The 25,371-nt window shown below is 44.5% G+C and overlaps 1 protein-coding gene across 1 annotated transcript; it reads right to left on the reverse strand.

Moving 5' to 3' along the window:
• Positions 1 to 11,214: 11,214 nt before the first annotated feature.
• On the reverse strand, positions 11,215 to 17,068 carry ZC3H10 (zinc finger CCCH-type containing 10). The gene is made up of 2 exons (XM_088473057.1): positions 16,906 to 17,068; positions 11,215 to 13,598 (listed from the first exon to the last, which is right to left on the reverse strand). Exon 2 carries the CDS (start codon positions 13,506 to 13,508, stop codon positions 12,267 to 12,269), a length of 1,242 nt encoding a protein of 413 aa, XP_088329183.1. The 5' UTR covers positions 13,509 to 13,598; positions 16,906 to 17,068; the 3' UTR covers positions 11,215 to 12,266.
• Between the last annotated feature and the right edge of the window lie 8,303 nt (positions 17,069 to 25,371).

Consider the following 25,371-nt stretch of genomic DNA (forward strand, 5'->3'; position numbering starts at 1 on the left):
CAGCCCAGGCTGGATCAAGAGGAGGCGACACCGGGGCTGAGGCTGTGTAGCAATTAGTACAAAGACCATCCTGAATGAGGTCCCAGTGATCGCACTGAGCAACAAAATATGTGGGTCCCAGGACCCACCACTTTAAAAAACAAAAGGGGTCCTACCTGATCACTTCTGGGTACCATCATAATTTATTAGAGCTCCCAATTGGACCTTCAGACCTCCCCACATGCCCATATACCTCTAAAATTCCCCTCTGATACTCCCAATTGAATCAGACTGCAGTACCCATTAACAATAATGGGGACTGCAGTCTGCTGCGGTAGTTAGCCTTCTGCAGGAGATTTCTGTGAATCTTCTGCATTAGACTGTTCTTACATAGCGGTGATACATAAAATGATGCAGAAACTAGTTTCAGCATCATTTTATGAAACACCACGGACAAATAAATACATTTTAAAAATATACAAAAAAAATGTTTTCGTCTTACCTTTGAATGCCTAAAGAATTTTCTGTGCCTAGCTGTGCACTCTTCTGTCCTTTTAATTCTGTGGGAGCTGAATGGGGGGAGCCACATACAGGAAATGATAGAGGTGAGCTGGGGATAAGTGAAGTAGACAGGGGAAGGGGCTGGGTTTTAGATGTGGAGGGAGCTAGGAACAGGAGGGTTAGGCAGGGACAGAAGAGGCTGGGTGCCACCGGGTATTAGAGGGGATGGGGGGCCACATACAGGAGGTGAGCTGTGGAAAGAGGAACAGCAGAAGGGGCTGGGTGATACTGGGTATTAGAGGGGTTGGGGAGCCACATACAGGATCTGGTGGAGGGGAGCTGGTGACAAGAGGAACAGCAGAAGGGGCTGGGTGACCCCAGGTATTAGAGGGGTTGGGGAGCCACATACAAGAGCAGGTGGAGAGGAGCTGGTGACAAAAGGAACAGCAGAAGGGGCTGGGGGGGCCACATACAGGAGCAGGTGGCCAGTGGAACAGCAGAAGGGGATGGGTGACACCGGGTATTACAGGGAGTGGGAAGCCACATACAGGAGGTGGAGGGGAGCTGGCGACAAGAGGAACAGGCAGGGACAGTAGAAGGGGTATGGGTGACACCGGGTATTAGGGGTGGAGGGGAGGCAGGAATTAGAGCCAGAAAGTCAGGGGCTGCTGGGACCAGGTGCGCTGCTGTACTTTCGTTCTCATTTGCAGCAGGCACCTGGCTGGCTATTCCAAACACACTGGGGGCGGGGCCTTGTGTCTCCACAGTGCTTCTGGCCGCACAGTGTGGGGGCGGGGCCGCACTGTACTGCTGGCAATAGACAGCACACGCAGCCCAGCAGATAACAGCGGCCACCTCGAGGTATTAAAATAGGACCTGCGACTGTACAGCGGCCCAGCCCTTCGGTCTCCAGCTCCGCCTCCAAATAAGAGGCGGGGCGGCAGCGAATTAAATTTCTTACCGCTTCTGAAGGGATAGACAGGGTAGCGCTATTGGCTGCAGCGCACAGCATCTTAGCCGACTCGGGAGCCAGGGATTGGCCGCAGCGGAGCGTGTCCCCGGGGACCCACCCATTCTACAAATGTGAGCCCCTGGTCCTCAATGCCGGGTAAAATACACGCTATAGCGCGTATTTACGAACACTGAGGTCCTCTGGGGCTAACCTGCTGAGCAGGACTTACAAGACACCAGAGTAGGAGCAGCAGCATCAGCCTGCTTGTTATTCTTTCCTCTGCCAGACATAGCCACAAGAATAATAGAATACAGTATGATACAGTGCAGTGTACACCCTGCAGTATGTGTAATATGGCAGTGTGCAAAGGCACTATGTAGTATGTGATAACCCTCACAAATGGGTATATTAGAATAAAGAGAAAGGTATAAGCTAGACAGCAAAGACAGTAGAGATCAGCGCTAGTCACAAACACAGAAAAAAACCCACTTTATATCTGCAATTAGCACTACAATCAACTATACAGACCGTAGAGGCTGGTAGGATATAGCACTGTATTATCTTGCGCATGGGAGAGGTATACAGGGAGACTGGACCCAACGTTCCCAGAGACCTGTGAAGCAAAAAATGGCTGCCATGCATCTGAGGCAGAGGGTGAGGGAGGAGTTCACAGAACAGCTAGACTGCAGTGGAAAGGCTCCGAGCTGGGGGAGGGGCTGCAGGGAGAGCGCCTTCTCCCCATGCGGGCATTAACCACTGTGTCCGCTGGCCTCTAAATATGCCCTGTGCCAGTATATTAATGCCCCGGTGGTCTAGTGGAGTCATGGGCGCACCAGTATCCACATCAGCGCCTCTGGTCCATCTCTAGAGACCGGAGGCTAGACTGCGTAATGACGCGGGCACCCACAAGCCAGGGTCCACCTTACCTGTCCCCTGGATTCCGGGCTGCAGTCTAGGGAGCCTGATAGCTAGTCCACCTCAGAGCCCCGCCGGGAGTACCTAGTTGGAGCTTGGTGTCACAGCACCCTGGAGGGGTGATGGAGCAGCAGCACAGACATCCAAGGGACAGTAGTCTTTTGCTGCTGCTCAGTAGTCAAAACACTAAATAAAAATAAATCATAAAAATAAGCTTGGGCTGCTTGAAGCAGCCCCACTGTTAAAAATGGTGATCCACCTCCTGCCAGACACCAACGAAACTGAGTTGCCCTCAGGCTGTGGGCGGGGTATAGGGGAGGAGGGTCCAGAGCATCCTGGGATTGAAAAGCTTTGCTGTTGGGTGTCCGGACCTACCTACACCCCATTTCCTCTCTGTGGAGCCCTAAAGAAATACTGCCTTCCCATAACCCCCTCCTTGCCCCCCAATACTGCACCAAATGCTATCTACCTTTACCCCTGCCTGCCTGCCCCTAGCCCCCTCCTTGACCCTCTCACCACTGCCGTAACTGCTGTCTGCCCTTACTCCTCTCTATCCCCAGCTGTACCTCAACTTCTCCCTGCATTTACTCCCAGCTCTACACCAACTGCTGCTTTTACTGTTACTTGCACCCAGCCGTCACCCTTAATTTGTATACCTCTATTTTTTTTTTAAACCGATAAGGATTGTAAAACATGGGGCGTGGCCACGGCAGCAATAGTGTAGGACACAGAGACTCTGAGCTCTCCGGCTGATAATCCTGCTTAACCCTCCTGAGACCCCTATATTAACATTACTACCCTGCTGCCTCTCACATACCTTGCCAGGAACCTGCTGACTTCGTTGGAGCTGTGTGGAGTGAGGAGAGTGGCTCTTGAGGGCCTCCATTGCATTCCCTGGGCCTGCCTGTCTTTAGATCCTGAGATTCCAGAGCTGCACCCAGGCCTCTCCTCTCCTGTTGGCTTCTGTATTATGCAGCCTGTCTGTGCCTGACAAGGGGGCTTTGCTGGGAGCTTCTGGTCTGCTTCTCCTGCCTGGCTTGTGTTTAGAGTCAGGGTCAGGGAGGTTATCTCTAAGTCTGATACTGCCGGAGTTCTGCCAGACATCACTATTTCTCCCTGCTCTGTGTGGAGAACTGTCAGCTCTGCAACTGTGGGACTCAGCAACACTTCTTTTCCTGTAAGTGATTTCTAAGTTTGGAGGAATCTCTGCCTGTTGCTGCTGCTGTGTCACTACCTGTGCATTTATATATTATAACTTGTCTCCTACATTATATTAATACTATGGGGAAAACAGGTCATGCTGCTGCTGCAAAACTGGAACGCTTTGCAGTTACCTCCTGCGAGAATAAATTGGCAGATAAGATTGAGAAAGTTCAATCCGATATATCTTCTCTTCATCAAGGTCTCCAGCAGGTCTGCGAAAGCATCGGGGAGGCAGAAACACGTCTATCTAATCTGGAAGATTCCCAGACCCCACTACAGGCTCAAGTGGCCTCCCTGACATCCCAAATGTCCGCAATGCAGCATAAAATTTCCGATACGGAGGGCAGACTGCGCCGCAATAACGTGGCGTTCGTTGGTCTCCCGGACAGAGAGGGGTCTTCACCTGAAACATTCCTTGAGAAGTGGTTGGGGGATACATATGGCAGAGACTCATTTACTAACCAATTTGCTGTGGAGAGAGCGCATCGGATCCCTACCCGTCCCCTGCCGCCTGGCGCTCCACCGCGCACATTTATAGCCAAATTTCATTACCAGGATCGTGATACTGTGCTTCGATTGGCTCGAGTTAAAGGGCCACTGGAACGCAACGGTGTAAAAATTTGTATGTTTCCTGATTTCGCAATGGATGTCCAAAAAGACAGAGCTAAATTCCTTCCAATAAAGCGTCGTCTCTGGGATTTAAATCTTCAGTACGCTATGATTTTTCCATCTAAGTTGCAAGTGGTTGCGGATGGAGTCAAAATTTTCCTCTACACCACGGGAGGCTGCGGCGTGGCTGGACCGGAGATCTCCTGGGAACAGGCAAATGGCACCGGAATGACTGTACTGATTGCATTTGCTGATTATATTTGTTTATGGCCAGAAATTGCTAGTGTCATTACGACATTAAATAGGCCTTTTTCTGATATTCCAATATTTATATTTCTATAATAATATTTATGTTGTGATATTGGTTGGATATTGTTCTATGTCCCGCTCCCCTTACTGGGTATATTTCTATTTATTGTTTATGTTGATATTTCGGTCAAAATATGGCCGGAGAGTTCCGTTGCATTGGTGGTTATTTTTATTCCAGTGCCTTTTACACCTATAAGGATCGAGTAGTTGTATCCTGTGGGTTTTAATGTAGCTTAGTTTTGGGTTTAAGTATGCCTAAGTTCGGGTGGGTATACAGGGTGGGGGGTGGCTTTGGATGGGTAGTCCAGTTTTTTTCTTACAAATGTTTTTTTTTTATTTTTTCTTTATCACACTATTTTTAAGGTAACTTCAATTATGCTTTATAGTTTAATGTATTACAATGGTGAAACTTTTAACATGGAATGTCCGGGGAGTTAATGATCGTTTAAAGGGCTCTTTGGTCTTTAAAATGATTAAGCAATATGGCCCTGATATTTCTTGTCTAATGGAGACGCATTTGGTCGGGAGTAAGGTACTAGCTCTAAAAAGACCATTGGTGGGATGGGCTTATCACTCCTCACATACTTCATCGTCCAGGGGTGTCTCCATTCTTATTAATAAATCTGTCCCTTTTTCTTTTACTGCGGTCCAAACTGACCCTTATGGCAGATATGTGTTTCTGGATTGTGTACTGTATTCTAAGCCCATTTTATTGTTAGCAGTGTACATCCCCCCTCCTTTTTCGTATGTTGTTTTAAAAAAAGCTGCTGAATTTGTGTCCCGTTCTCCAGATACGCCAGTGCTCTGTTTGGGAGACTTCAATAATATAATGGACCAGTCTATGGATAAGTGGCGTGAGTCTTCAAGTTCTCTTTCTAAAGGTGGTGAGGGCTTTGCTAAGTCTGTAACTGACTTGGGATGGGTTGATGCGTGGCGAGTTAAACACCCTGGAGTACAACAGTTCTCCTGTTTTTCTTCCACGCATCACTTTCTCTAGATTGGATTTGGCCCTGGTGTCCCCATCTATTGTACCTACTATAACTAACATTGAATATAAAGCCAGAGGAATCTCAGATCACTCCCCACTTCTGGTAGAATTGAATATGTGTAGTCCTAGAGGTCTCCGTTTATGGAAACTACACCCCTCTTGGCTTCTTCAAATGGATACAAGTTCGGAGCTGGAAGTTATGTGGGATGGCTATTTCACTGACAATGTGGGATCTGCCTCTGTAGCTAATGTTTGGGACGCCTTCAAGGCCTATTTACGTGGGTCTCTAATCAAAAGGGTAGCAGAATTAAAAACATTTTATAGGGAAAAAGAACGTGTTTTGGAGATGGCCTGTAGAAATCTTGAGTTGAATTACTTGGGGGACAAGTTGGAATCTTCACGTTTAAAATGGTTGACTGCACAGAGTGGACTGATCATTTGACAGATAGAATGAACCGTAGACTGTTATTCCATTCTCATTTATATTATATGCAGGCTGACAGAACTGGTAGTTTTCTGGCACACTTGGTTCATGCTGATCGTCCTTCTGCTGTTGTCTCGGAACTAATTGGGCCTGAGGGCTCTATGGTCACATCTACACAAGATATTGCAGAGGTTTTTAGTTTATTTTATAAAAACTTATATCAAACACAGTTGACTGAGGACGTGAATGCTTTGTCATTATATGTTGCTTCTGCTAGGCTTCCAAAATTGTCATCCGAGGCTCGGGCATATTTAGTTGACCCTGGAGGAGGTAGATGCTGCGATTAGTTCCTTTCCCGGTAACAAGGCACCCGGATCTGATGGGATTCCCATAGAGATATATATAAAAAACATGCTCGTATCTTTGTTCTAAGACTTTTAGATCTGTTTAATGGGCTCTATGAAGAAAATTTGTTCTCTCCATCTATGTCTGAAGCAATAATTGTTGTGCTCCCTAAACCCGGGAAGGACCCTAGATACCGATTCCTATAGGCCAATTTCTCTAATTCCCACAGATGCCAAAATTTTGGCTAAGATCCTTTCTATTCGGCTAAACACTGTTATTACTTCAATTATTCACCCAGACCAATCAGGATTTATGCCAGGCAAGTCGACGTCGGAGAACATTAGAAGGCTGCACACTCACTTACAGGCCTCCCATGGCGAGGAATCGTCCTCTGTTATTGTGTCATTAGATGCTGCAAAAGCATTTGACTCTGTGGAGTGGCCCTTTCTGTGGGAGGTCATGTTATGTTTTGGGTTTGGGCCGGTGTTCTTGAAATGGGTAAAGCTAAAGTATGCGAACCCTACTGCCAGGGTGTCAGTGAATGGGTTTATCTCCCCATCCTTCCCCCTGTCTCGGGGCACAAGACAGGGTTGCCCCTTGTCCCCAACCCTGTTTGCATTGGCTATTGAGCCTGTATTATACGTTCTCACCCTGATATTATAGGTCTACAATTGGGTAATAGAATGGACAAAGTTTCCTTATATGCAGATGATTTATTACTTTTTTTGTCTGACTATGTAACAGCTATGCCTGTGGTTCTTCAAGTCATAGAACAATTTGGAATCTTTTCTGGTCTTAAGATAAACTGGGACAAATCATCTATCCTTCCTCTGAGGGGGTTGTATCCGACTGTTCCCATTATCATTCTCCCTCTCTGTTGGGTAAATAAATTTAAATATTTAGGTATCTGGATAACTAATTCCCCAAAGGACTATATAGTATTGAATGTTGAGCCCCTTTTTGTCTACTTAAAGGGCAAACTTCTGTCCTGGCGCCGGCTCCCTCTTACCGTTACTGGTAGAATTAACTTAATCAAGATGGTGGTGCAGCCAAAATTTGTGTACATTTTGCAGCATTCTCCTGTTTTTATCACAGATACATTGTTTAGGCGTTTGAATAGTCTTCTTTCTTCATTGGTCTGGGTGAATCGTCGACCACGTATTCAATTGGCAGCTCTGACCCGATCTAGGTCTGGGGGAGGTTTGGTTCTTCCAAATTTCACATTTTATTATTATGCAGCGCAGATGGCACATATACGGTTATGGCTTCAAGATGACTCCCCTAATGCCCTGCACGTTTTGTTGGTTTCTCAGATTTTCCCTAACTTTACACCATTACAGACCTTGCTTGTGGGTAGAATTATACAGAAAGGCCCTCCCCTGTTGATGCAAGCTATTAAGATATGGAAATTGGTATCTAGTATTCTACAGTTTACAGGATTAGATCCAGACACTTCTCTATGTAGTTATTGTATATTACCTGAACTGGCCTCTTTACAGCTTGAGGTGACATGGGGTTCTAACGGTGTAACTACACTGGGTCATTTATATGACACTTCAATTCTTAAATCTTTTGCACAACTCCAAGTAGCTCATCATCTCCCTCAATCATATTTCTATAGATATTTACAATTACGGCATGCTCTCTCAGCTCAATTTTCAGATGGCCCTCCTCTAATTCAAATATCCCCATTGAAGTCATTCCTTTTATCTTTAGGTCCCCGGAAGACGCTTTCTTACTTATACTCCTATATATTGTCTTCTTATCATAAGGATAGTTTACCACATCTTAGATCAAAGTGGGACAGAGATATTGGCCTTATAAGTGATACGGACTGGGATAATGCTCTAGAAGCTCCTCGTATTTCCACGACTTCTATAAGATTTCAACAGATTCAACTGTTTATTCTACACCGTACCTATTTAACTCCTGTTCGTTTGCTAAAATTTGGGGGGAGAGCATCTGACATATGCCCCAAGTTTAAAATTAGTAACGGTACTTTCTGACTCCTTCTATGGGATTGTCCGGTGGTTAGCATTTTTTGGAATAAGGTTCTGAGAGTTTTGTCCAATACAGGTATTGCTCCCACTTTAGCTACGCCATTGATGTGCTGTTTAGGCTCTATGGACGATGGGGTAGTGGACAGATATCTTAAGCAATACATTGTCAATATGTGTACACTAGCTAAGGTATGTGTGGCTCGGTCGTGGATGGCTCCTACAGGACCAGATTATAATGCTTGGCTGTCCTTGGTCCGTACCACTGTTGAACATGAAAAACATGTGTTTATTTGTCACAAAGCTGAGAAGTATGAACGTATCTGGAGCAGTTGGCTTAAATCCTGTTATGCCCGTGCACTGCCTAATGATTGACCGGTATATTATTGTTAGGATAGTGAGGTAGATTGTTACTTTGTTGGAGGTAATGTGCTGTGTGATAAGTTGAGAGCAGAATTTATTGGGATCTAGTTAATTTTGCCAATTTTTCAGGTGTTATTTTTGACAATATTCCAATATTTGTATAGTGATATATATATTTTTTTTTTCTCTATGTTTATTGTTTTGGTATACAGATTAATATTATATTTTTTATAAGCAATGGATCTGGGATGCAGTTTGGAGATCTAGGTTTTATATTCCAGATACTGTTATTTGATTGTGTGTGTGTATTATTATATATTTTTTTTATTATTATTTATTTTGTTTGGTTATTTGTTGATGTATATCTATAAACCAATAAAAATTTACTCAATCTAAAAAAAAGGATTTTAAAACATCACTAGACACCGCTGTTTGACATTTTCTCTGCACTTCTAAACCCAGTGTAAAACAGATAATTAAAAACATACTGCAATTGCAACTCTCCTCTAACCAATTGAAAAATCCTTAGAAACATGACCAGTTATTAACAAAATGTGTTAATTCTTGGCTTACCAATGTCTCTTGCATTGAGTCTTGTGTGACCCCCTCATCATAACCCTGGATATCATTTATAGCCAGAGTACATGCGGCAGTGCAAAAGTTTATAAAAAGTCCTATAGGAGAAAATGTTTAGAACAAAACTAGAGCACTTTGTATAGTTTAGCTAAATGTAGATTAGACATGTATAAAGTGAACCAGACTGCATCAGGAAAACCAGATGTAAATTATTCCCTAGCTTAAATTCAGAAATACAACTTTGAAAATAAAATCTTTCATTTAAAAACACTTAACAATTCAAGTAAAATAGTTATTTAAGGACTTTTTCCAATATCCCTCTTCATCATACCTTTGTTTACCATAACAAAAACGTCATCTTGATGAGGTTTTCTGCTTCTTATGTGAAGAAGCTGCAGCATCACCTTTAATCCCCCTCAATGTTTTGAAATAAGGCCAAAGTAGTTTACATAGACATCCATCACATTTCACTATAAACATGATAGTTCTGAGGAGTATACTAATGAAATTATCTGACCAGTAGTTTTTTATTTGCTGCTGCCGTCCCCCCCCAGTTTTTGGAGACCTGATATAGTGCATGTAGCGAGCATTTGTAGTTAGGTCAGCATTGGAAAAATGGGTAGCTTTCTGCTTACATATTTGGGTATCAACACTTCTTAAATAAAGGCGATATGGAGGGTAGTATATTTAATAGAATTTCTAACTTTAAATCAACTTTTATCTACAAAAAGGACAGGTGATCTATATATTGAAAGCAAATGGAATGCAAAATATATCTTTCCCATTGACAGTGTGCATCTTACTAAACTGAATTTAGTAGAGCTAGAGACAGTCTAAAAGCAGTGGTCTCCAACCTGTAGTTCGCAGTCTTAATTTTGGTAGCTCACCTAGGTGCAGCACTGGCGCGTAAACTAAGAGGAAGTGACCTCCGATGCATGCTTCCACCATGGTGTTGATGCCATGGGTGGAGCCACAAGGAAGCACGTCAGGCGATTGGTGCAGCTGTGGTTTCACCCACGGCGTCTACACTACAGCAGAGCGAATGACTCCCGTCCAGCCCTGCCAGAAAAATCACAGCAGCCCTGCCTATACAGTATCTTTTGCTCCTCTACTGCACGTACCTTCTTGGAGCCAGTAATCAAACAGTGAAATGTGCCTGTGCTTATATTTTATTTACAAACTACATCAAATATCACTGTAATAACAAATATCAAACTTATTTTTTTATTAAAATGACCTTCAATTGTTCAGTTACTAGCCAATTTTTTTTCTACAATTTTAGTAGCTCTTCAGGCTTCATTTTACTAAAGTAGCTTACACCCCAATTAAGGTTGGCGACCACTGGTCTAAATTCAGCAATATGGAAGGTGGGGAATGTTATATAATTACGACAGCATCTAGTAAGCAACTTCAGACAGGATGCTCCAACGTGGGGCCCTTAAAGGAAGAATCAAACCATAGGGTCAGTCAGCAATCGCAACATAAAGTGACCAAATTAAATTTCAGCCGTGGATGTGCCAAATCAAGCTCTTGCTTCAGGGGGTTCTTGCACCAGAGTCAAACATCACCTTGAGGAGCTTGGGACCATTATGCAAATTAGATGTAATTTGGCAAAATCTTAATCTGTTGCCAATAACGCCCTTGTTCTGATTTGGGGGGCCTGCGCTCTGGATTTGAACCCTAGTATGTTAGGAACCTACCCTAAAGAGATTACCTGAATATTGTGGGTAGGCCCATAACCTTGGCCATGATTATGCTAAAAACCTCTATTGATTGCAAAATGTTATTGCATTTATATATCATCAGTTATTTGGAGTTGTGCACCTGAGAGTTGTCTGTTTCTGTACCTACAATTAGTCATATATTCAGGGTGTGCAGTCCAGGAATCTTTCCTACAAACTCCCTTGTTTTGCTTTAGCAGAAACACAATGTACATGCTTCTATTTGATTCTGTTTCAACATAAACCAAACACTGGATATGAACCCGTTTAAAGAAAGTTTGATCCATTCCAAGATTAATAAAAAAGGAAATAACAGAGCTGAGACAGGTTGATGATGTTTAGAGACTTTATAACAGGAAACAATACATTGTTTTGGGAAATCTCTACACATAGAATCTCAAACACTTTATATTCTATAGCACAATAACAGTTGTTGAACTGAAAAGATATGCAAACAATATCCTGGCTTTCAGCATGCAAGGTGGGGAATAAACAGATTTTTTACAAATTTTAATGAAACAGTCATTGATCACACATCTGCCCTGCTTACAGAAAGATAGAAAAGTTGCAGATCTCACCACAAATTGAACTAGTTATAGATTGGTCCATCATCCCCCATGTAAAAAGTAATATTTAGAAAAAGAATTAAAAGATTGAGGCAAAACTTAAAGACTAATAGCAGTCTGCAAGATACTATTGTCTTATAGTTTAAGATTTTAATATCACAAAAAAAAAAAAAAATCAATGATAGGAAAAGATTTTGCTTTGATAAGTCAATGACCTGTGGGCTTTACTGTTGTATAGACAATACAGCATAGGGCATTTACCAGTCATTGGAAAAACATGCCACAAAAGAATGAAAAAAGGAACAAACTGTATTAGACAAAAAATAGACTGTAAAAGCCCAAAAATCACACAAAGCAAACATTGCAACTACACTGAGCAATCTGGTGTATAAACTAATGTATTCAGGTGGAAAGTTTCAGAAATCAATTATATATTTTGCATACATGTTACAAGCCCTAAAAATCTGCAGAGGACAAATGAATATTAAACTACACTAAGAATAACTGACAATTCTGCTTGGGCAGTGTGCTAGGACAGCACACGTGTTATTTGGATTGTGTATTGAAAGAAATATTTATATGATAAACTAAAAACTATTATAGAAATCTAACTCCTTAAAACCCAACGTATGATTGTGTATGTAAGTACATTACACTTTTTTTTCTTGGTAGTTATTTTAATCACTACAACACAGACATTTGAACTCATTTTTCCCCACCAGCAAAATATACCTTAAAGAAGTTTCCCCTTTAAACATGACAACCATAACTCTTAGGCTCTGGTCAGGAAACAGCAAAGGGGTTCAGAAAGACACTAATTAGTGAGGCATGGCCGTTATGCGCATGCTCTGCGAAGCAATAGGATAGGTAACCATAGGTGTGGTGGCATGGCTCATGGTGATGCCAGGCAGGGGCTGCGACATGGAAACAGCTACAGGAGCAACAGACACTGCAACAGGTGCCATGGAGACAGGGGCAGGAGCCATTCCTTGAGCAATGGTTTGCGCCAGCGCAGCAGAAAGTGGAGTAATTTCAGGATTTAATTGATTGGCTACATTGGCCTGTGAAGGAGTAGGTGCTCCAGTAGAACCCACCAAATCTTGCTGTGTGACTTGACGAGACTGCAATGCCTGGCTGCTTAATGTGGTGTGGGTTTGCGCAATGCCATGGTTGTAATTGGTTACTGTCCCCACTGCCTGCTCACTCGTTGGAGCTGTGGTACTCAGGGTGCTAAGTGTAACCACTTTCGCTTGACTACGGAACTGGGCATTTTGGTCGAGTAAGACTTCATTGGTTGCTACCAGAACAGAGACTTGCTTCTTTAAATCCTCAACACGCCTACGAAGCATGACATTTTCTTCCTCTAGCATACGGTATTCCACAGGGGATGCATTGTAGTAGCCATCATATCCCACACGTCTCCTTTTCATGACCGGATCATCGAAGCGATCACCATATCGATAATATGGGGAGGAATAGTAATCGGTTTCTGAACTGCCATCATAAGCACCGTAAGGCTCATAACCGCGCGCTGTGGTTGCACCCATGCCTCCTGGATTCATACCTGTATTCATAACTCCTCCCCGCATATCACCTGGGTATTCATATTGATAATCATAATCTCTCTGCAAATGGCGAAACTTGCATCTGTCCCCACGCTGGCAATCACCTTTTAGGAAGTCACGGCAGATGGGAATCTCATCCTTACTAGCCAGGTCAGTTGGAGACAAGCCAAGACCAACTGCCACCCTGTGACGGAGGCGGGTGGGAAGCTCTCCAGTTTTCTTATAGTGTTCTTCATCATCCTTGGTGCCGTGAATAAATTTGCAGTTAATGCGGGAACATTCCTTATTCTGAAAATCATGGCAGAAAACAAATTCATTCTTCTGCACCCCCAGGTCAGAGACATCATTGTTGTCTGGATGCTTGAAGCGGCACCGCTTGCCTCGCTTGCACACATTGCGCAGATAGTCACGACACACATAATCCACTGTCGAAGCCGCTTCATCACTGCCACTACCACTGCTGCCGCCATTTGCATAATTGTCCCTGTTCGGCATTGTTTAGCAGCGCTTGGTTTTAATCCTCAACGCTTACGCTGCGCCTTAGTATCTGCGCTGCACCAGGCAAAGTAGCGCTCTGCGTAAAAGCTGTAATGAGAGAATATTGTATTCAGCAAATAGTTTAAGCCACTAATATGATAAATTAAGATTATATAACAATACATCTAAAACGACCACAAAAGTAAACCACACTACCATTTTGAAACCGTCATGTAGCTACACCAATTATGAAATATAAAGGGAAATCACAAATTAGCATTAATAATGCACAAGACTTAACTCTGCAGTTCCTTTCTTAAATAGCAGTACAAGAGTACTTCATTCCGAATGTTTTGTTCAACGTTGTTGGGTAAAGTACAATATGCAACCATTTTACATAAGTTGACCATTGTGGAAACTCATACTGGAGTTCCGGGTTATAATTTCTCAATCGAGTACAACCACTCAAAATCGAGAAAAAAAATGTTCTATGCAATAACAAACGGTCTGTCAGGCACAGCCTCCACTGCAGTGACGGGACAGACCACCAGGAGAGGAGGACAATTGTGCAGGCAGGTATGTAGTCAGGAAGCCGGTGGTCGGCTTCCCGACTGAAATCCCGGCATGGGACTACTGATAGGCGTCAAAATACTAACTGTAAAAGCCCGGGGGAACTTCGTGTTAGGCAGCCCCAGGTGGGTTAGGCACCCACGGGGGGGTTTAGAATTTACCTTAGTCTGGATTTTCAGCTTTCTGCCTTCCGGCGTCAGTATTACATCCGCCGATTCCGTGCACACAACAGGAGATAAGTAGGTTTGGGGGCAAGTATGAAGGCAGGAAAGGGAAGACAGGCTGAAATCCATATTACTAGTATGTTACAAACTGGATTTGGTTCCTTATTTATGAGTAACTGGTATTCTATAGTTTTCAAATCACATTTATTACAACAACTTTTCACATCAGAGCATGATTTCACTGGGGCTTGCTACATGCAATAATTACTGCAGCAATAGATGACTTGCAAAATTTATGGTGCGTACACACTGGGCGATAAAGTGGACGACTGAACGATAACGTTCAGTCCACTTTATCGTCCATTTTTAACCCCAAAAAGATGAACGATGACGACGAAGCGCGTTCCCTCGGGTCGTTCGTCATCATCATCGTTCATCGGGCTGACATCAACCTGACGTTCTAGTCAGGTTGCTGCATGTCAGGGAATGGGGGAGAGAGCCCGGCGCTGAACGATATCGTTAATGATATCGTTCAGCGCTGTGCTCAATGTCAGTAACGACATTGAGCACAGCCTGCCGGGGACAACACTACACGATATCGCTCAGGGAGCATATCGTCTAGTGTGTACCCACCATTAGGGGCAGACTCAATTAGCCATGTGTTTATCACGTGGGTAAAGCTCCAGACTTAACACTCAGAGTTATGCTGGCCACACACATGGCGATCTGCACACGATCAGCCGATGTGTACGATTTCCCTTGAAACTCTCCCTGGCAGCTCTGCACACGATCGGCACACAATTTAGTGTCCAATCTTCATATAATCTCTCCTGCATCCAGACTTTCACAGTGCATCACCTCCTAGATTTTCAGATCTGCCCATGCGATGTGCGACCAGCGTGGACGCGCATTGTGATCGTGAGTGGGGACTCACGATTTACTGAGGATTTGGCCATATTTTACACGATTTGTCATTCCAATTTGTCGGAATCGGCAAATCGGGTAAAATATCGTTGTGTGTGGCCAGCTTGAGTCAATTATAGGGAAGGCCATCGGTGGTTTTCCAACGATGGTCACCATTGATAGCACCATCGATGGTATAATAACCATCAATGCAAATTGAATAGCACTCCCAGAGCTATTCAATTCAGCGCGCTGTGTGGTCGGAAAATGCCGGTTATCGCAGTCATCGTGCCTAAACAAGGGTGTTAAGGCGCGGTAACCGGCATTCTCTGACCAAAGTGCCAGGCGCGCGGCTGTTAGTGCCGCGCTATGTAGAAAAACAGCCGCACACCAGTCACTTTGGACGGATTTCTCTATGCATTCCCAGGGGGGCGCGAGAAGAAATACTTAGCGTGCCCAAACAGCGAGGTGTATTGAATAGGTCCGGGAGTCCCTCCCGTCGCTATTCAATTGCGCGTTGAATTGAATTCCCCCCTATGGTAGGAGTGGGCAATGAGCAGCCCCCCAACTGTTGTAGAACTACACATCCCAGTATGCCCTGCCACAGTTTTGCTACTTGGCCATGCTCAAACTGTTGCAAGGCACGCTGGAATTTGTAGTTCAAAAGCAGAAGGGACAATTACTACCCACCCCTGGTCTATGGTGAACAATCAATGGTTTTCACCACTCGATGTATGTCAGTCAAATCATTGGCCAGTAAGAAAAAAAAAAAAAGGGGGAAAAAAAAAAAAAAAAAAAAACACGTGGATCAGGGCTTATCAGGTCACCAGGGGGCAGGGCTAAACTCCATCTGGAGCAGAAAAAAAAAAAAAACATTGGGTTCCACTTTGCCATCGATGGCAGAAAACAATTGGCTGTTATCGATGGCAAAACAATCAACCATCAGTAGTACACTATCAATGGTCGATGGCCATCCTTAGTCAATTAGGACGTACGGTAACCCATCGGCTAATGCACGTTATCCCATAGATTCCACTATGAATGCCTGGATCGAAGGGTTACCCTGCATGTTAAGCCCCAGAGGGTACATTTAAAGCGAGGACTAATCCACTTTATGCCCACCATCTAAGGCTTAATGTGCAGTGTAGCAAGCCTTAATTTAGTAGCTTAGAGTAAACGCTATAAAGTGTTGAATTTTTGTATTTTTTCAGGGGTCGCTTTGAGGATCAGTCGCTTTGGTATGTATTCCGTTTATAAGTAACTGCACACTAGACTTCAAATCGTGCACACAAACACCTGTCTGGAAGCCCGATAGTACAACTAGGATCGTGTTATACCCTCCTCATACTGTATCCTACATGCTGCAATCTCTGATGACTCCTAAGCAGCTGCGTGCTGGACAAATACCTCATCGGGGACCTAAATAAGGTCACTAACAAACACATGCGGCTCTATGCAATAAAGCTTGGGGGTAACACGGCGTCCCCGGCAGGCCGGGCCCCGCCTGCAGGCACGTAGCACGGGTACAGAGTACACACAACATGGCCGGCCGCGCAGACCAGGCCGGGAGCGTAGTGCGTGTGTTGGTTTAGGGGGGTCGGCGCTGCTGCACACGGCGGGCACAGGGGACTGGGAGGCTGCTGATTTTACAGGAGAGGATGGTGCCGAGGCGGGCCGCGGCCTAGTCCCGCACTGCGGAGATACTGCAGCCCTGGGTTAGTGACGCCGAGGTGAATCACTGTTTCCTTACAGAGCGCCATGACGGGGCCTATACATACCAGATCACGACGTACGCTCGAAGAGTGCCCTCAGCCAGCCGCTGTTGTCCCGTCGAGAGTAAGGTGCAGCAAGGAGAAAGGGTAACGGCGCCACAAAGCCTTCCAACGTCTCAAGGAACGCCGCCACACCCACTTCCGGAACGGCGGATATACGTAGCCAGAACTGGCTATTACTGGGCGGGAACGTCGAGCCCCGGACACTAGAGGAAGAGCATTGCGTCCTGTACGTGTCTCTGCCAGAGCCCCCTCCCTGTTAACATGCGAGAGGTGCGCCTCGCCGTCACACACATTTTCCCTCTAGCATCTGTACGGCGGAGAAGAATGTGATGTACTGCAGCTGCCTGCATCATGGTCGTAGTGAGCCTGCCCACAGCGGCCATGTTATCCTCGTGTAGCCGCCAGAACCCCCACTGTTCAATCATAGCACACGTCTAAAGCAAGTAATTGAAATTGATACCACTTAAAAAATAAAACCATACTTGCCAACTCTCCCCGATTGTCAGTCAGACTCCCTGAAATAACAGCAATCTCCATGTCTCTCTGAAGAGTTTAACAATCTCCCTCATTGCACCTTACAGTCATTATGAGGCTGTTATTTACAAAAAAAACGAGCTATATATACTTTTAAATGGGATGATTAGTATCATTTCTTTGCATTAGTTATAAGGCACAATGAGCCCAATGGCTACATGCAGTATCAGTATGTTTTCATCACCAAATCGATCTACTAATGGCTTTTGGGCTCATTTACATTTATTTGTAAATCAACTTTATGACACGCCTCTCAGTTGTAGTACACGCCCATTTTACCGCCATACTCATAGGCGCTGCTATCACAATCTCCCTGAAATGCTTTTTCAAAAGTAGATAAGTATAAATAAAACGCATTACCTTTGTGGTAGGGTCTCGTGGCCGCAAGCCCCAGAGAGCTTCTGGCTTAAATAGAGCCGGAAGCTCTCTCACTGATATCACTGGTGATGTCAGTGGGGCCGCTCACAAACGACAGGCGTTCGCATGGGAACGCCTCTGTTTGTGAAGCCACCCCCCCGCCACGCCTACAAAATGGGGCGAGCTGTCGATCAACATCGACAGCCGCCCCTTTTGTAGTGAGTCCCGGAGCGAGCGCTTTTTGCGCTCCGGGGCTCGCACGTGCGCCCTGGGCCACCATCGACCAGCTTGCGAGCGGGTCTGAATCAGGCTCTAAGTCCTGAGATGGAATAGAACCTGGATTCTCTATATTCTGATAGGAATCCACATTTGGGCCACCGCTTGAGAGACTTATCTTGCTGAGATAGCCTTGTTCAGTCTGCGACGAGTCAATATTATGGAGTACCGGTATCCATACTGAGAAGACTACCTGTACATCAGATATAGAATGTGTTAGTGTTAGTTATCCCAAGAAAAGGGATATACCTGTATTTATAACCCCAGTTAGGGTTTTAAACACGTTTTCCCGATTCTTATGAAATATTCATACGAAGAATGGGAATACATATAATTATATACACACACGTACATATACATAGCTGCATGAGAAGTGAATCTCTTTGAAAGGAAGAGCTAGTACCAACAGAGTAAGTTTACTGTCAGACTCCTGCATCGGGAGATCAGCATGCTTATATAATGCCTAGAATATTGCATTTTTAAGATGCGTACACACAACGATTTTTTTAACGATTTAACTATAACGATGTCGTTATCGTTAAATAGTTTGTAAAATCGTTCATCTTTTTAAGCTGAACGCGTGTTCATGTTTGTAGTTCATCGTCCATTCTGACTGTCCAACAAACGATTTTCGTTCAAAAAATCGTTCATGTTGTGCAGAATGAACGATAAACGATGAATGATTTCCATTCACTGTATACATGATTAAAAAATCGTTCTTTTTTGAAAATCGTTAAATTATTTTAGCAACCAACGATTTTTAGTGAATGATTTTCGTTCACTTTTTCTAGGGAAAATCATTCACTAAAATTGTTGGTTACTAATATCGTTGTGTACTGCAGCTGTCTGTGAGAGTTTTCAGAAGTGATGTTGCCCATAGCAATCAATCAGATTCTAGCTATTATCTTCTAGAAGGTGCTAGTTAAATGTTAAGTAGAATCTGATTGGTTGCTATGGGCAACATCTCTTACCCCTTAGTGTCTTATAAGTACCGGGGGCTGACCAAGTGCACCTCTGGAGCTAATTACTGCAGTTTTACATAATAATAGGCCCCTCAAAAAGGGGCGCCTTAGATATTAACTGACAAGGACAGAACTACACTGAATAGTGTCCAAGGTCGTGATGCGATAATCCAAGACCTAAGAGCATAGTTGCCGACTTTCTGGCTGCTCCTTCCGGGAGGGAGCAGCCAGATCAGCAGGGCAGCGGGGGCGTGGCCAAAAAAGGGGCGTGTCCAGACGGGTGCCTGGCATTTGTAGGCATCACGGGGGCGGGGTCACACGATCGCGTCATTTTGGCCCCGCCCCCGCTACACAATGCCGATAATACAGGCATTGTGAGGCAGGGGGCGGGGCCAAAATGACGCGAATCGCGTCACTGGCTGCCCTCGGAGCGGGGGTTAGGTGTAAATTGCGCGGGGATGTCGGGCGATCGGCGGCCGCCTGGAGGCTTGCCTGCCTTTCCGGGGGGGCGGGAGCTGCACCCGATTATCGGGAGGCCCCCGCCCAAATCGGGAGGGTAGGCAACCCTGCCTAAGAGTTTTAAAAGATTCATCAGCCGGAGTGCAATAGATCAAAAGGCCCAAACTCACGTATAGGCTTAGAGAAAGAATAAATATACAGGCAGCACTCCACGGACTCAATAAATGGACATAGGATCAGCAAATGAGAACAACGTTTCAGAAGCTTTATTACATCTTTCTTCAAGGCTTAATAAAAATGCAAACAATCTTACCTTATATAGAGAGAGGAAGAAGAAACACCCGTGACTCATGAACCGACAGAAAGAGCCTGACGGGCGACCCCCAGCGCGGGTGCATGCACCACGTGTCCACGACATGCGCGGTGACGTAGCACGTGGACATACACAACACGTGACCGCGCCATGCATGATGACGCGAAGCGCTGTCAGAGCGGGCCAAGCACCCATCAGATCAACACATAGGCAGTGTCCAACAAGAGGTCGCCACCCACCAGCCCACATGACCCGCGCACAGGCTCACACCAAAACATAGAATGTACACCATAGCAACCATCACCATAGCAACCGAGTATAAAACAAAAGGAAAGGAACTTAATGAAAAATATAAATAATACATTACTAAGCACTGAGTATATAAAGAAAACAAACATTAATATGTAAATCACATAGAACATCCTACACAGTTTAGAAAAAAATATACTTTAAAACATGCAAATAATTAATTCCTGCTGGCAAAAATAATTAAATAAAAGCTAAACAATCTGCATTAAAGACAAAGCTAAATGATAAGGGCAACCATATGGGAACATATATGAAACCTATATCTAATAAAGCAATGTCAAACAATACTGATTTGCATATAAAGGAAATATCTTTAAGAAAATATCTTAAAGAAGAGCTGAAGATACATACTAGAAACAGGCCAAACTCAAACATTCATTGAGACCCATTGGAGCCACCGTGTTCAACCGGTGAATCGAAGAGGCCTCAAGCTGTAGCAGTGTTCTGCCTCTATCACCTCCTTTGATCAGCGGCGGCACATGGTCGACCAACTTATATCTAAGAGTGGCTAGCGAGTGCCTAGCAGAAACGAAATGACGTGCCACTGGCTGTTCACTGATTTTACCCTCCAGGGCAAGTCTAATAGCAGACCTGTGTTGGGCAGCTCTCTCCCTAAATGTGCAGACCGTCTTACCCACATATGCTAACCCGCAGGGGCATTTGATGACATATACAACATATCTGCTGCTACACGTAAGAGCATGCTAAATGAAATTTGTTTTGCCAGAATGCGGGTGAGTAATATAAGCCCCAATATATATATAGATAGATAGATAGATATATATAAACGATGACAAGCAAGCGGCGGCACTCAGCTTGCTTGTCATCGTTTATATATCATTCTGTATTTTCGGAGGGCACCGGAGCTAATGATTTTCTGTGGTGAGTGCCGGTCCGCATAGCAAACTATATATATATATATATATATATATGAACTAAATCCCCATTATTTATTTACTTATTTATACATCATTGTGAGTGTTTAAACATGGTGAGTGCTGGGTTTTCTGTTTTTATTTATTTAAGCAATGTGGTCACAGGCCACTTGCACCCCAGTCCTGGGAATGGCGAGTGCAGGTCTGCACCCCAAATCTAGGAGTGGCGAGTGCAGTGGATTTCTGACTTTATGCATATATATAATTATATATATATATATATATATATATATTAGGGATGTGCAGGCTCGGATAGGTTCGAGTTTGCACGTGGAGTTCGGATTTTTCCCTCCAAAAAAACGGAACTCAGAACGAGGCAAAACGTCATCTTACATGGACGAACATCATCATTCCTGGTCTTTTGTCCAGGAATGATGATGTTCGTCCATGTAAGATGACGTTTTGCCTCGTTCTGAGTTCCGTTTTTTTGGAGGGAAAAATCCGAACTCCACGTGCAAACTCGAACCTATCCGAGCCTGCACATCCCTAATATATATATATATGTGTTTGTGTGTGTTACAGAAGAGTGTAACATAATCCACATATTTATGGGAGCAGTACTGCCCCTGAAAAGTGAGCTATGTGCTCTGTTATTAGCCCACTAGGCTATAATAGCTTTAGTTTAAAGCTTGGTCCCATCAGAAAATATTAGACTCTAAGGGCTCTATTTACTACAATCCGCATATTGAATGCAGATTGTAGTGTGATATTACCGAGTGAATTCGCATTGCGAATTCAGGCAATATCACAGGGATTTACTACAAATCCCTTACAGGGACAGAGCTTGCGATAAAGCTCTGTCCCTGCAAATCCCCTTCGGAGCCTTATCACAGTATTTTCGCAAAAAATACCGTGATTAAGTGCCCGCGCATGCGCCGACCGGTCGCCGCTGCTACCACCCCCGGCGCTAAGCCCCGCCTCCGTGATCACGGACCCCCCACGCGACCCCCCTCTCCCTTAATTACACTTACCTGCATGTTCCGGGCCTCCGGTGATGGTCTTCATTCATCCGGTCAGGTGATCTCCCATACTGCACTGGGGCCCGATCACCTGATGACCGGGCAGCAGTGCACTATGAGAGACCAGCTGACTGGAGGGGAGTCATCACCGGAGGCCCGATCACCGGTCCCTGGAGTCAGGTAAGTAAATTTTTTTTTTTACTATTTTTTTTTTCTTTTTTTTACAGCAATCAGCTTGCTTTTTTTACAGCTGATTACTGGGACCGACTCCCGGCTCTGCTCTCCCCGTTAGAGCAGGGCAGGAGGCCGGTAACCGGGGGAGACCCTGGATAACGCCACCTCCAAGTGGCGTTATTATCACAGGGCTTTCCCCGATATTTTTTCACATTTTATTTTTAGTAACTGTGGTCGGATCACATTTCCCATTACAATTATGGGAAATGCGATCTGCTTTACTAAAAATAAGCGATACTTAGGGGTTGGAGTAGAATTTTTACGAATTCTACTCCAATTGCCCTGTAATAACTATAGGTGATACTAAAATAATGTGAAAAGGGTGTGAAAACACCCTTTTTCACTTTATTTTAGTCAAAATAATGTTAATAAATAGAGCCCTAAGGGAGCTATGATTCAGTGAAAATACTGTGCATGTGGGGCGCACTGGTCACCACGCTGATTATATGTAACACTTCACGAAATTGCATGCTTCTCTTTACTGACAGAGCCCTCCTAACATATTAAAAGGGAGACCTGTCCCGAGGGGTACTCCGCAGCACAAGACCCCACCCCAATCTGAGCAGGGGATAAGTCATGCCGCCGCTATTAACAAAGTGCTAGAGAAGTGGGCATCCCAGCCTGTAATACTGGGCAACAGGGATGGGCCAGCACAATCGGGGACTCCCGTTCCCCAGTAGGGATAATCCGGGAGGACCGACTCAAAGTCCCGCCCCTTCAGCCACAACGCTGGGAACCTGCACAATGGGGAGTTCTCCTCGCTCACAGGCTAATTATTAGCCTCTCAGCATTTGGATTAAGGCGTGGCTCTCTATTGTGACAGAGGGTCTATGCATGGTGCTGTGGGCCTAATTCAGACCCGCTCGCTCTGAGCGATTTTCTCCCACCTGCGCATGCGTATAATTCGCAGTGCGCTTGCGCAAGCCATTTGTTACGATCTGCTTTTGGTAGCTCGTAAGCCACTATCAGGTTGCTGCTTGGAGTGACAGTGCCGTTTTTTGGTTGGTAACAGGGGAAGATGCACGTGAACGGGGGAGTGGTGTTGCGAACTCAGGCGTGTCTTCCCGCCAAAACGGCATTTAAAGGGCGTGCATAATTAGCAAAGTAGCGTCATTGTACATGTCACCTGCATGTATTTCAGCCCGCACTGATCGCTGTGCTTGCGGCAGGTTAAGGCAACCCCAAGGGCTGCGAGCAGCTCCGATGCCTGACGATGGTCCCAATTAATCAAACATTTCCCGGAGATGACGTGTGTTGCAAGTGGCAAGGGTGTGTCTTCAGACACTTGCGAGCGCACTTTGCCGTAGCTCGCTAACACACAGTGGGCGTCCTTATGTGACGCAATGCGTGCGCTTAATTTAAATATCCGGCCTCTTTCTGCAAGCGAGGGATCGCATCTTGCGAGCGGGTCTGAATCAGGCCCTGTGTCCGTAGACTACATGATTAGCAGATTGTAAACATAGGTATACCTATATATTAATGTATCTTACATAGATATATATCTATATAAATATACACACCCCCACACACAACACATACATATATATGTGCTGCAGAAGTGAAAGGGAAGCCTCTTACACTGTGCTGGAGCAAAAGGAAATATGCACTGGCTGAAACAAGCTGCTCCCTCAACAGAACTGCATACAGCGGAGTTACAGTGCACCTGCGCGAGGGACAGTAATTAGCTGGACATCACCATCAGTGCAGCAGGTGTTAGGGCACTGAGCTATGCTGCTTCTATGCAGGCAGTAACTACTGCCCTTAAGAGGGAAGCGGGGGCGCTCTTGCAGGCGGCTGGTCCGCGCTGCATTCATCACTGCAAGCTGCCCCCTCCTCTCTTAATACGCCCCTGTATTAATGGTATAACTGATGACATCACATTCCCCAATATTGTGTATACTAGTCAGAAGTAATTGCTAGCTCCATTCCTGGATATACAGCAGCTGATTTTCTCCTTGCCAGCAAGAAATATGAAGTGTGACTGCAGTGATGTCACAATGCTCACTATGATCAGTGTAGGTCAGTCATTATGACATTTTATGGGCAGGGATAAACCACCATAGCACATGTACATCAGTGATATTACTGGAGTTGATACATCTCTTGCTGAAGCTAAAGTCTATCTCTGGAACAACGAGCAATTTATTACTTTATTCAGAACACTATAAAATCTGGGCTTTCTGATCTTTTTAATTTGTTTTTAAATTTAAGTTGTCCATCTATTTCTGACATCGGAAAATGAGTAGATAAGTAACACTGCATATGAAGGACCAGAGAATCTGGATGAGTCGATATGGACATCTTGGTAAGTAAAAAGGTTTGTGGCAGTAAAACTAATCTTCTTACTTAATTCTTACTATAGAATAGTTGTCCTTTGTGGTGGGAGGATTTATCACAGTGGTATTAAGACTGTGTCCTTGTTTTACTGGTTGACTGCTTCCCTTATATTAGTCAATTTATCATCAGATAGTATTCAAGGTGCTATTTATTAAAGTATTTTTGTGGAAAATCCTAGAAAAAATGTTCTTTTCGGAGGATTTACACATTTTTAGTATACACATTATGTATAAATAGCATACTTCAGCAGATATCGGATATGTCCCTTTAGTTTTGACCACCAGAGCTGTTCCCATTAGTTTCTATTGGGACTATGATAATGCCCCAAATCAGAATTATGGTAAACTTATCTAGTTAACTCCTTTTCATCGCGGTTCATAGGGTCCACAGGGATACCATGGGGATATTATGGTTGGAGCCCAGGCACCAAACAGTTAAAGTTTCAGCTCCCACGATGCCTTGGGTCCTTCTCCATATATACTATGCCTCTAGCCATAGGACTTCAGTTTAGTTAACAAGCCTCAAGGCAGGAGAAGGAAGAGCAATCGTACACCAGAAACACTCTTACACAAGATGAGGGAATCTGTGTCCAAAATAAAAAATTACGCCTGCAGCAAGGTAGGTCAGGGTGGGTGCTCTGTGGATCCTACGGACCTCGAAGAAAAGGAGTTATCTAGGTAACTCTACCATAACTCTGATTTTCTTCTTTGGGGTCCATAGGGATCCACAGGGATACCATGGGGATGTCCCAAAGCAGCTCCTCTAGGGTGGGGGATGCTCCTGTTCCTGTGCAG

The sequence above is a fragment of the Taudactylus pleione genome, unplaced genomic scaffold, assembly GCF_031769625.1.
Source record: "Taudactylus pleione unplaced genomic scaffold, aTauple2 ptg000130l, whole genome shotgun sequence".
Taxonomy (NCBI): Eukaryota; Metazoa; Chordata; class Amphibia; order Anura; family Myobatrachidae; genus Taudactylus; species Taudactylus pleione.